Source organism: Notamacropus eugenii, chromosome 1 (genome assembly GCF_028372415.1).
Source record: "Notamacropus eugenii isolate mMacEug1 chromosome 1, mMacEug1.pri_v2, whole genome shotgun sequence".
NCBI classification, from domain to species: Eukaryota; Metazoa; Chordata; class Mammalia; order Diprotodontia; family Macropodidae; genus Notamacropus; species Notamacropus eugenii.
The window spans coordinates 391,094,298-391,107,731 of NC_092872.1; the positions used below are offsets into that span (position 1 = coordinate 391,094,298).

General features: G+C 36.2%; 1 protein-coding gene across 1 annotated transcript in view; it reads left to right on the forward strand.

The window, feature by feature from the left end:
• Positions 1-11,401, forward strand: part of GABRA6 (gamma-aminobutyric acid type A receptor subunit alpha6) — a 45,819-nt gene extending 34,418 nt beyond the window's left edge. Inside the window, exon 9 of the mRNA XM_072629444.1 lies at positions 10,364-11,401. Within this exon, the coding sequence (XP_072485545.1) occupies positions 10,364-10,705 (342 nt within the window). The 3' untranslated portion in view covers positions 10,706-11,401. The remainder of the gene's footprint in view (positions 1-10,363) is intronic.
• The last annotated feature ends 2,033 nt before the right edge of the window (positions 11,402-13,434 follow it).

Consider the following 13,434-nt stretch of genomic DNA (forward strand, 5'->3'; position numbering starts at 1 on the left):
TTCACCATCTTTTCTGTCTCATTCTTGGTCTCTGTGTGGCATTTGACACTTTCGACTATCCTCTCCCCTTTGAAACTTTCCCTTCTCTGGGTTTTTGTGATACTATTCTCTCCTGGTAAGCCTCTGTGTGGGTAAAGAGGGTGAAGACTCATCCTCCTCCATCTCATTACAAGTGAGTTATCCACCAACAAAGTATACCAGGTGCCTAATATGTACCAGGCACTACACTAAGCACTGGAGATGCTCAGAAAGGCAAAAGGCAAAACATAGTCTCTATTTTTAAGGAGCACAAAGTCTAGAAGGAGAGATAACATTCAAACAATTGTTGTTCCTTGGAGAGGTCTGTGACATCTGAGAGGTGATGTCATGACTTGCAAGTGAATTGGATTTCAATGAGGGAAGGCAGTGCAAAGCCACCAGCATCACTTTCTCCTCTAAAGCTATCAAGGTCCAGTAGCAAGATATAAATCGGGAAGACAGAAGATTGCCCCAGATACTTAGGCTAGGTAAAGAAAGGGGCAAAAAATGGCCTTTCTTATCTAGTTTAAAAAAAAAAATCAATCAAAGATCCTCAGGTTTCTGGCCAAAACAGAAACAATTGCTATTCACATTCACTCTGAGGTCTAGATGGAATTAAGAAGTGGTGGTCTAGGGTGGGGCCAGGTACAGACAATGAGGGCTGCAACGAAAGGGCAGTTAGTTAACTTGGAAGGGCAGGTTGCCCTGGGCAAGTGCCAGGGACCTGGGCCAGGTGAGAAAGTCCAGGGTTTTTCATTTTTGGGGTCCATATCCCAAAGGCATGGTCCTTTTCTTTTTAGGGGCTCAGATCCCATCTTCTTCAAGGTTACAGGTATAATCTTTTCAGTCATCGAGCAGCAATTAGTAAAAGTTTTTACAAAATTCAAAATTGATTAGATCAATATATAGCCACCAGTGGCTATGTTAAATTGAAATAAGAAGGCTATCAGTACTTTAAAAACATAAATAATAAACCTTTCAAAAGTTTTTGTAAGCTTGTAGCATTTATATTTCCAAAGTTATTAAAAGTTAAAATGGCACTAAGATTTTTAGGACATCTATGTACATTATATAACTTATATCTCTATATGTACTTATTTCCATATTATATGTGTTTATACATACACAAATATACTTTTTTTTTGAGATCAGGTCTTTTTATGTGACTCTTTGACCTATCAATTTTCAATCTGTCCTTGTTTTCCCTTTCTGTCAAATCCTGGCAGCCTACCATTCCCAGGAAATCACCATGTTTATGTCTGATAGTACAAATATCCAATTGGTTTTAGCCTTGTCACAGTTCATGACTTCTGAACTCAAGTGACCTCTCTGGTAACAAGAATTATAGACATGTGTCATCACATCCTACTTAAACATACATACACATATATACATACATGTATGTATGCATCTAAAGGTATATATTTTTATGTACAGGCATATACATTCACACATGTATGTATGTATACTTGTGATCCAAATGAAGTAGTGACTCATTCAATTGTGTGTCATACTATATCATTTACAATCTGAATTTTTCATTCACTTTTTTCCCCAATGTGGATAGCTAGAATGATCTTGAAAGAATATGGATCTCATTGATAGCCCTCAATATAATCAGCATAATGTCATCATGAACAGGTAGAAATGGAGAAAATTGATACTCAATGACATGTTCATTAGATTTAACCCAGTAGTCCCTGGTGGCTCATACTATCTGTTCCAGGCAGATCCTCCTACTTCCCATTTTCCTAGTCCTTCTCTAGGTCTTTCATAACTTTTCTTACTCTGTTCCATATGGTTGCCATGCTTCTCAGTGCTTTCTTAGTCTATTGAACAGAGAATTGAATCTATTCCATAAGAAACAACTGGAAAATTGTTCCCACAATGAAATTGTTCTTGATTTCATTGATCAAGAACTACTTTATCTGTTGACCTGATGTAGCACAGTGTTTTGGAATTCTTGCATGTATTTAATAATATAGTATGAATTGATTAAAATGTGTTATTTGGACTTTGCATAGGATAATATTTATCATAACTTTGGTGAAAGCCTTTGACTATCATATCTCCTTATTCAATACCTTACTTGATAATAATAATTTATAGATCATTCAATAAAATTGATGTCATGTCATAACATTTCCATGGCTTTGACATATGCATAAAAGATAACTTAAGGAAAACTATTAAGGTTGCATTTATCCAGTGAATCAAATGCATTTTTGTAATCATGTTAACAACAGGCACAATATAAGACAGTAAGATGTTTTCATTTTCTGTCTCTCCATGTTTTGTGATGGTGAATATGTGTATTCTTTTAGAAACTTGTTTGTGAATATCACTGTTAACAGTTAAACTCTTATTACATGTGTGGTCCATTCTCATAAAGATTTTATAGAAATGAGAATGTAAGTATCTGGATAAATAGGTACTGATATCTCAGTCACCTTTATTAGATGACATTAACATTTGCATTGTGTATAATTATTTTGGAATCTTTTCCTTTTTAAGATATCTTGAAAATCTATCTTGCAGCACTTTTAGAATTGTGCTACTCCTACTAGAAGTTTATTCCATGTGTATTTGGTCTGATTCAGGCTTCTCCAACAATTTCAGCAATTTATTAGTTTCTTACTCTGTGTAAGACAATCAATGTTGGACATATAAAGAGAAGAATAATTACAATTTCTTTCCTCAAGAAACTTATTTACTTTCTACTGGAGTTGATATACATTTAAATCACTATAATATAATAATATAATTAATATGTCACATAAGTCACTATAATTTTAACACATAGTAAATAAGGTAATAAGGTAGAAAATAGCTAAATATGATGATTTTAATAATATTGTTAGTTATAATGGACCACCAAAAGAACTTCTAGAAGATTTGTGGGGTTTTCTTGCTTTACATTTCATTTTGATAATTTTGAGTTGTCTCATTTCCAATGCTCCAAGAATGACCTGGACCTTGTGTGAAATATTCTTAATGCTTATTTTCCCCTCAACTGCTTTTTGCTATCTTGTAAGGGGATATTGTTTAATTTTGTTGTTGTTATCATCAGGAATTTTTTGTATAGTAGTTTATAAGGTCTTATACTCTCCTTTCTCTATTTGGCAATGAGATAGTGTTTGTTAACAGAGGTGATTTCTGAGCTCTTTCTGCCTCTTTATTATAGTGAATATTCTTCATTGGTCAAACTTGGCTAAGAAATAGTGATAATTAGAATCAACATCTTTGCATAGGTCAATATCCATTTTTCAAAACTAGTAGCTTGACTAAAAGGATGGGTTGTAGATGCTGTTATAGACAGTATATCCTAATAATATAATATTTCCCTTGATCTTTGTTCACACCAGTATGTCATCTAATACAAAGACAGCTGAAACTATCATAATAATAACCAAATCTTCCTGTCTATTAAGACAAAAACATTTTGTAGGATTTATCTATCTACCTATCTATCAATCTATCTATCACCTATTTTTCCATTCATTCATTTATACATTCATCTATCTATCTATCTATTTGGTATGCACAACTTCTGATGCTTTCTGAATGGCCCTCTTTAAGAGAACATTCAACATATACAGATATAAGACTGCTGAGTAGTATAAAAATCTTAGGCTTTTTTTAATGGTGAACTAAATTTCCTATGCTTAAAAAGAAAAAAAAAACTTTATTCTCATTGAAAAGTACTCACAAAAGATAAATGAATATGCTTACATATTTAATATGTGTGCTCTAACACCACTCTCTCAACTTGAGAAGTTAGAAATAAGAAGGTCTCTTGCCTCAAGACCCAAATTGTATTTTTCCCATTTATTGGGGAACCAGTAATTAGAACTACTTATAATCAATTGGTTTTTACAAAGGGATCAAAAAATTAAAATACATAGCAAAAATAAACATAAAACATCTATCCCCTCACCATTACTTTTTGGTCATAGTCTTTTCTATACCACCTCAGTCTTTGACTCAGATCTTAAGATAGAATTGGTCTCACCAAGTCCATATCCAGATGCTGCACAACTGTCCAATGAAAACTTTTTATGATTTCCCACTTGTACAGATTATTTCCTTCTCCTTGGAGCATCAATGCTCTACTAACTGCTAAACTCAGTCTGGATTCTGACTCCAAAATTCAGACTATAGCTAAAAATAATGAGTTAAAGAGTTGGAAAGAGGGAACAGGCAAATATGAAAAGCATTTTTGAATACTTCCTCAAACCAGCTGAAGCCATGTGGTTAATTGAATGGAACAGGTTACAGAATGTTCACCCATGCTCTATAGTCCCGTCTCTCCAAGGCTCTCCTTAGATACCATTAAGAATACCAGAGAGGCAGGTTCACAACTTACTCTTCATAGACTCCATCCCAGTCTAGCTGGCCATCTGCCAGATTCATATTACACTTAGTTTGGAGAGTTTACCAAACTATCTTCTTCCTAATTTGAGATAATGATATCAGAGATATAGAGTTGGAAGGGACTTCAGAGTATACATAGTCCAAGCCCCTTATTTTATTTATACATGAAGAAAATGGAAGCCAGAGAATTGTCCAAAGTCACACAGATAGTAAGCTCTTAATATTGAATCCAAGCCCTCTGATGCTATAATCATTTTTCTTTTCATTGTAATTTCACATATAAACCATAGATACCTTCATATTTGTCTATTTATGCTCCCCATGGCCACTGGAAGATAGATGATCAAGTGTCCCATGGACAAACGTTTTTGTTACTCTTTAAATGTGATGAAACCATCTCAATCAACACTTTTGTTCAACTCTCAAATGAAAATTTGGGAGCCCAAAATATGTGACTTCTTTATTTCTTCTGTTTTCATGAGTAGTAGCAGCTAGATAGCTCAGTGGATAGAACACTGGGCCTTAGTCAAGAAAAGCCGAATTCAAATCCATCTTCAGACACAAAGCCTCACACACTTTGTGACCCTGATCAAGTCACTTAACCTGTTTGCCTTAATCCACTGGAGAAGAAAATAGCAAACCACCCCTATAACTTTGCCAAGAAAACCCCATGAACAGAATTGGCATGTTACAATCCATGGGATCATGAAGACTCAGACATTACTGAACAGCAACAAAAATAATATACAAATGGATAAAGTAAAATTCTCCCAATATTATGTCAATTCATTGGCTTTTGGACAAATATTTCATATAAAAAATGCCAGTAGTTAAATGATTGGCTATACTTGGTCTGAGATTTTGTTATTCTCTGAAGCCCCCAATACCATTTCCATTATTCTCACCATATCACATTATCCCACCAACCACACATGATGTGCATAGTAGAGAGTAGGCACACTCTTGCAGAAACTTGACAAGGAGATTTAAGTAAGAAAATTCATGGGCTCATAATCCTGTAAGGCAGGCTTGAAGACCTTGGTGTCTCTGGAGATTAGTGCTTAACACACATCACCTGCTGGCTAAAATTTTTTCTTTCTGCTCTTGTTATGGTTGTCAAAACTCCTTCTTCCTTTTCTGCTATTCCTCCTTCTTGTCCTCCTTTTTCTTTTTCTTCTTTTTCATTTTGTGTGTGTGTGTGGTTATTTTTTTGGCTACATTCAGCCACTGAAGTAATGACAGACTCTTTAGCACATAGTCACCCTTGGTAGAGTGCTGAAAAAGAGTTATGCTCTTTCAGTGACAAGAAATTTTATTAAGACAGACAACTGCAAACTTCTTCAGATATGCAAATAGCAAGGGATTCTGCTTTATCCCTTTGTCTCTCCAGAAATACAAATCTTTTTCCCACAGCAAAATAAATGCAAAGCATATTTTTCCCCCCTGTTCCTATTTCTTCTTTTCTGCTTTTATGTGGGTTTTTCCTACAGCTTCTTCTCTGACTTCCTGTGCTACAGATAAGTGTGTCTTAATCAGCAGTCACATGTCTCTCACTTATGATTTGAAAAGTCAGCAACTATACCTTTATGTTAGGTATCATGTCGGTAGTTTTGCATAATCTTCCCATAGTGCCAAAGGATTTTTTTGCAGTTTTTACTCATAACCTTTAAAACTCTAAAAATAGGTACATGTAAATGAGGTGATGAACCACCACACCCTGTAGCCATCGTGACCAATGTCTTTATTCTTCCTTAATTCTTTTCAGTGCATTCATCTTAGTGGCAGTTCTTATAAGGTGCTGAGAAAAATTTGGGTTTCTCCTCAATATTTTATCTGAAAGGCTATGTTTCTTCTCATGTAGATTTTATCAGTTTTCCCTCGAGAAATATCCTTTCTTTTTCTACCAGCAGCCAAAATGTCCACATATCAAAGGGACAATTCCTTCACAGACATTTGCTTTTTTGCAACTTTTACCCACTGTAGTTCTGCCGTGGTTCTTATCTCTTGCAGGCTCCTCCAACTATAGAACATGTGTCTTCAATCAATCAATCAACTGAATGTTTTCTATGTACCAGACACTGTGCTAAAGTCTGGAAAAACAAAGACAATGAAATAGTAATTGAGCTTAAGACACTTTGATTCACATTCATGCAAGACATTCCATATAATGCTGATCACACAGGAGATCTACAAAATATGCTTTAGGATTTGTGATGACCATTTCAAAGCTTAGACTTGGTATTGTGCTTCAGTTCATTCTGGAATATTGTGAAGGAGATGATCTGACTCATGAACTGAGACAGATAAGCACAGAATAACTAAAAGGAGAAACCAATGTGGTATGAGAAATGGTTATGAGAAAATGAACTAGAATACTCTGAATAGAGACTCACCCACAGAGAGCCTGTTATTTTCCCAAAAGAGAATTTCATCTTTCACACTGAAGCCGATGTTTATAATTACAGCCAAGTCTCTTTAGTAAATTGAATGAAAGCTTTCAGGACGAAGAAAGTCCAGAGAGAAAAATTATAACAGTTGTTACTTGTAGTCCAAATGTCACCAAATCTGCAGGCCCTTCTGCTACTGTAGACCAACCAACACTCAGGGAGGTGCTCAACTTATCCGGTGGCTGCTGAGTTTCAGGCCAGAGTCACATGGGGTCTGCCCATGTGAGAAACGTACCCCACAAGGCATCAAAGTAGCAATTCTTTTGCCAGCGTGTAAACAAGTCTATTTTATGAAAGTGAGGAGAATGTATAACATGTGTTGTGAAGGAGACCTGCTGTAAGGCAAACCCAGCCTCAAGTGGCGTGCTGAGAAATGGGCACTAAAGGACAAACATACCACAGAGATACTCACAGCGTGAATGGGAAGATGCCCAAACCCTACAGAATTGGGTTGTTAAGCCATGTTGCTGATAGTTGGGGAAAAACCTTTGGTATTCAGCCTTATTACAAAGCAACTAAGGAATTGGGTATTTTGGGGAGTAACATAGACTGGTCATCAGGAGAGCAGAGTTAAGCCAAGACAAGTCATTTGACTCCTCAAGAGCTTGGTTCCTTCATCTGTGAAATAGCAGAATTAGCAAAGAAGTTTTCTAAAATTGCTTTTCTGGCATTTAGTGATTTAGGAAGAAAATGCAGAACTATCTAGGGTCAGGAGAGAAAAAAGATATTCTTTGTCAATGCTAAAAGAGAAACAGAAATTTATGGTAAAGTATAATAATAAATCTTTCTTGTCAAAGTAGAAGGACATTTAAAGGGCCAAAGAGGTATTCTCACTGAAAAAATATGTTGGTGTATTATGCTTGTTGTTTACAGGGAACAGGGGTGTACAGGGGTGTTTGGAAGAGACTGGGGAATAAAACTGATAAGATGAAGCTAAATTGTTGGAAGACTTGAATGCCAGTATGAAGAGTTCAGTCTACACTCTGCAGGAAAATGGACAGCCAAAGTTTTTGTTCTCTTGGAAATTTTTGACTCAAGCCTATGGGGGATTGCTCTATGTAAATGACCCCCATACATCTTGAATCACATCTGTCAAGGGAAATGGAAATAAAGGAAAGGCCTTGTGGGAGCACTGGTTTATATTTGGTTAACACAATGAACTTCTGGAAGCACTTCATTTCAGTGCAAGTGATGGAGTTTTTAGAACACACAGGAACTTTGAATCTCTGTGTTTTTAAGACAGAGACAGAGGGAGGATGGGAGAAAGAGAGAAAGAGAGAGAGAGAGAAGAGGGAAAAGAGAGTGAAATCAGATCATTCATCGATTCATTGGAACACACATTATAGAACACATATTATATAATAGTAGTAATGCTTGTCCTTCAGAGTGAAGAAATGTACTTCAGGAGCAAATGTAATGGACAAAATAGAAGCATAATATAATCCTGAAACTACTCTGAAATGAATGAACAAGATCTAATTTGTGCTTAGCAATTTCAGCCCCTATAGTTAGGATAAGAAGAAGAAAGGCTGAATTTAATGCTCCTATGGGCAAGAAAATCAAATGACACCTTGGACTTAAGTACAGTTTTATGGAAAGGGCAATAATCATCATCTTATGGTGATTAGCACCAGGAGAGGGAGAGTGGCCAAACTTTGTTTTCTTACTCAGAAATGTCTGTGAATCATTACCTATCTACAACCTCTTCCTCCTCCTGGCCCCAAGCCTTGTCTCATGGTCCTCTTCCTCCAAATGAATTATCACACACACACACACACACACACACACACACACACACAAATTTAAAATCCCCGTGCCAACCTGGCACACAATATCAATGAACAAAACATTGAGTTAACAAAGTTAGTACAAGGAATGAGGATGCAAAATTATGATACTTAGGAAAGTAACAGAAAACTATCATTTTCTTATAAAATAGGCTTAAAAATCTGCTTTTTAAAGTTTCCCCGTTAAGAGTGGGTATGAGAACTTTTTGCTATTGTGTTGTAGTTGAGAGATGCCCTTAAAATATGTAGAACATTCTCTAATTCTTTTAAATGCAGTCTCTCTCTTTGTGTCTTTGTTTGTCTAGACTCTTCCTATTTAAAGGATACTCCATTCCAGGAGTCTCTGTGATCCCAGTCATTTTCTCTCAGATTCATCTAATGGTTTAACTTTGAGGAAATGTGGTACAATAGAAAAAGAACTCAATTTGGAATGAATCAATATGGCTTCTAAACATGGTTTTGCCTTTTAATTCCTTTGTGACTTTAGGCAAGTTACTAGATGTTTTTGGGACTTAATTTCTTCCTCTGTACAAGTTTTGGAGTACTTTGTTTCTCACATTCTTTTCAGCCTTAAATCTATTCTTTGATAGATTATACAGATGTGTCTTTATCAAGGATATGGTTCTAGAATGTTATCATGGACACAAAAGATAGGGTCTTTTGAGAGAATCCCGTTGCTGTGATTAGGGAGCTTAGGAGGGGTTTTATTAAATATTTTGCTTGAAGGTTGGCAATACTTGTTCATTTTGCTTTTTTTGCTAACAAGACTTGCCTTAGAGAATAAGGACAAATTAGGAGGGTCCCCAAGTTATTTTTGAATCAGACAAGAAACAAGATAGTCATTCTTGGGGATTGGGAATTTTGAGGTTTGTTGTCTGCCATCAGAATATGGAAGGAATGGGGCACAAATTCTTTTACATTAAAGGAAAACACCAAAAATCTAAATTTAGGAAGTTGTTTTAGACCTAACTTGTCATACAGTCATATCATCTTGGTATCTCCAAGTCCCTAAGAGCTACATACATAACTAAGCGGCAAAAGTATTAAAATCTCAAAATTTCCAGCATCATCTGGAATCAACTTATTAGTGTTTATCAATTCACTGAGCCTGCTCTTTACGTGTTGGAATTACTTAACAAATATTTGCACACTGATTGGATGATTCAATGATAGTAGATGAAAGATAATTTATTAAGCACTTAAAATGTGACAAGTACTGTGGAAAAAAGAAATAAGAAAACAAGATAGTTCCTTCTGGGGCTTATAATAAGGGAAGACAAAACATAAAGGGGAGCTAGAAAAGAGGAGAGGCAAGCCGAGTACACAAGCTAGTTGGTGCTACTGGGTCAAGACAGCTGGTGCGGAGGTAGAACAGTTCAAACAGTGAATTTATGTAGGAGTGAAGTAAGGATTATTACTGAGATCCCTCATGAAATGGCAGTCTCAGCCAGGAATTTATCAATCAGGAGAGTAGGCCTCAGATTTGAGTCATCCTAAGTTGACATGATAGACAGTCAATAGAAAGAAGTCATTGGTTTTCTAAGGAAGTGTAGAAGGAACTTTTTTCTTTTTGATGAATTACTGACATTGTTTTGATTATTACAGTGAAGATCTTAGCATATCCCCATGCACATTGCTTTGAAAATAAAAAGAAGGCACTAAACAAATGTCTATTGAATAAATTGTCACCAGTATTGACAAGTATGTTACTAACGACTGAGTGCTTTCTTTCCACAGCATCCTCATTCCAATTATACTTTGAAGAAGCGAGTGAACTCTCTAACTCTATCAAAACTTCAGTCCCCTGAGATAAAGAAAATTCTCACCAGAGCACCTAACTCACAGTTGATGCGTGACATGTCACTGTCACTGCCGTTGCCACCACCACCACCGCCACCACCACCACCACCACCACTACCACCACCACTACCACCACCCCCATCGGTCATTGGTGGCACAAGTAAAATAGATCAATATTCCAGAATTCTCTTTCCTGTGGCATTTGCAGGATTCAACTTGGTATACTGGATTGTTTACCTTTCTAAAGACACTATGGAAGTGAGTAGCAGCATTGAATAGTTATCAGAAAAAAATAACCTGTACAGGTAGTATCTATATTTAATGTACCTACAATTTATATTCTACATAGCATAGGGACTCAAGCTTTTAAAATTGTATTAAATTTGGAAACATAATTTGGATAACATAAAGTAATTATATACTAAATAATATTGATAGCAAAATGTGAAGGATGAAAAAAGCTAACCTTTCTTTTAAAAATGCTATTTTCTAAAAGATTAGAATGATACTTAAGTGTAGATCCAAGAGATGTAAAGCAATTTTTTTGGTCTGTCATTGATGACTAATTTTCCCTGTTAATCACAAGATAAAGACCACGAAAATGTTAACAACTCCAAAGATTGCCTTAAAATGCATTAATTTTGGCCCATCTTCCAAAAGAACAAAATTATAAACATGCCCTAAATATTTATCAGTAGGTAAGATCAGCATGGAGGTGACCTTTATATTGGCTAAGAATGGCTTTCACTTGCATTGTGAAATCAGCATTCAGCCTGACCATGATTTTTTTTAACCTTGCTGTGCTCTTTTACCTCAGTAAAGTATGATATTTGTATATCTATGAATTATTCATTCAATATAAAATATGTATGCATATGTACATAGCTTAAGCGCTATTCAAAAAATAATGCATCTGTACACTATTAGTTGTCCTTAAGAAAATGTGCTCGGTACTATGCCCTGCAATTATAGAGGTTGTAGTGAGTAAAATGAAATCATTAAAACCTTATATTTTACATATAAATGTCTCTTTTTTATCTTCCTCCTGTTTCTAAGAATGCCCAAATAAAGCCTCCCCTGACCTTAAACAGAGTCACCTCTAGATAAGGCAGTCCAAACTAATATATATTTATTAAGCACCTGCTATTGATAAGACAGCTTGGGATATAGACACCTCCCAGCTCCAAATCCAAAAGTCAGACTCAGCCCACAAGAAATGTATAGACCGACAGATTGTTGCTTAGATTTGGACTGTGGGGCACTGGAAGAACTAAATGGGGATATAGGAGTTATACTTTTATTTGGTGTTGGAAAAACAATCCGAGTAACATAACAATTCTTTAACTTGTTTGGCTAGTGATTAGGAGGCTCTACCTCCTTGTGATGCACTAAAATGGATTGGATTTGGATTGAGAAGACCTGGATGGAAATTTAGGTCTAGCTCCACTATTTATTACCTCTCTGACCTTTGATAATTCACTAAGTCTCAGTTTCCTAATTAGAAAATGTGGTATGTGTTTGTGTGTGTGTGTGTGTGTGTGTGTGTGTGTGTGTGTGTGTGTGTGTGTGTGTGTGTGTGTGTGTAAAATGGATGGTCCTCTATAGCTTTTACAGAATTCTTCTATGATCTTCTATTAGTTGAATCATGCTAGATTCAGATATTAAATTCAATTTTAAGCTTACGGAATCTGTAATACTCAGGCCTCGACAGTTTCTAAAGACTTAGATTTTGGTATCATATTTGCCAATTACTTTTGTGTGTTCAATCAAGTGAAACATTAATAGTAACTCACATTTATCAAGAAATAGATAAGGAACAAGTTAAAGATTTGAACAGACTTTTAGAAAAATTAGATAAATTAGAATCATGGAAACTAATGAATGTGTATGACAGAAAGTATATGAATTACTTAGGTCATATGGCACCATTACAAAAATTCACCATATACTAGAGCATTAAATACATGTGAAATTCAGTAAAGCAGCATATTAAATATATCCTAATAGAATTAAAATAAATGAAATGATAATCAATAAATTAAAATTAAAGAAATGGTTCAGTTTTAGAAGACTATCTTATGGAACTTTCAGTGCTAAGATCATGGAGTAAGGAAGGAACTCTCTAAATCCCTGCCAAATTTTCCTCCAAACAATTTGAAAACCACCTCAGAAGCTGATCAAGGAACAGAGAAGCTGCTTACCAGCACAGGAGGAAAGGTCCATCTCACTGGGATGGAAGGTCAGACAGGTTCCAAAAGCAGGAACAGCCAGTTTCACTATAGGGGGCCTGCACCAGGTGCTCTGGCCCAGGGCAATCCATAAGTAAAGCCCCATCCTCCTGCAAGGCAGCAGTTTCTGCTTCACAGAAAGCCCACTCCACCCCACAAAGCCATTATTTAGGTCTTGACAGTTTTGTTGACAGTAAAGAGGCTCCTTCCCAGGGCAGGCCAACCACAAGACCCTGCTGTCTGGGACCTCCCCCAGAAAGACTCAGTTTCCATAGCAATTCACCAGCAGGGCCTCACCCCTAGGATAGACCAGCAGAAAGACTGTTTTCATAGCAATCCAGCTGGGAGACTGCCTGTGGGGCAGGGCAGGTCAGTAGAGAAACTCCACACACTGGGAAGGTAATCAGGGAGCCCCACCCCCTGTGCAAGCCAAAAGGGAATCATATTCTCTAGTGCAAGCAAGTAGCTAGGTCCTGAATCCTAGTGAAAGCCAGAAACAAGGCCTGGAACTCTAACACAAAAAGCTTGGGAAAGAGCCCAACTCTGACATAAAAACACCAAGTCATTAAATACACAGGGGAAAAAAATGAGCAAAAAAAGAAAACAGAAAAAAAGAATTTGACTATGCAAAGTTACAATGGTAACAAGGAGGATTCAAGGCATAAGCTTAGAAGAAGACAATGTGTCAAGATGGCTGCATGTGAAGCCTCGAGGAAAAATGTAATTTGCTTTTAGGCCCAAAAAGAACTCCTAGAACAGTTTAAAAAGAAATTTAAAAAG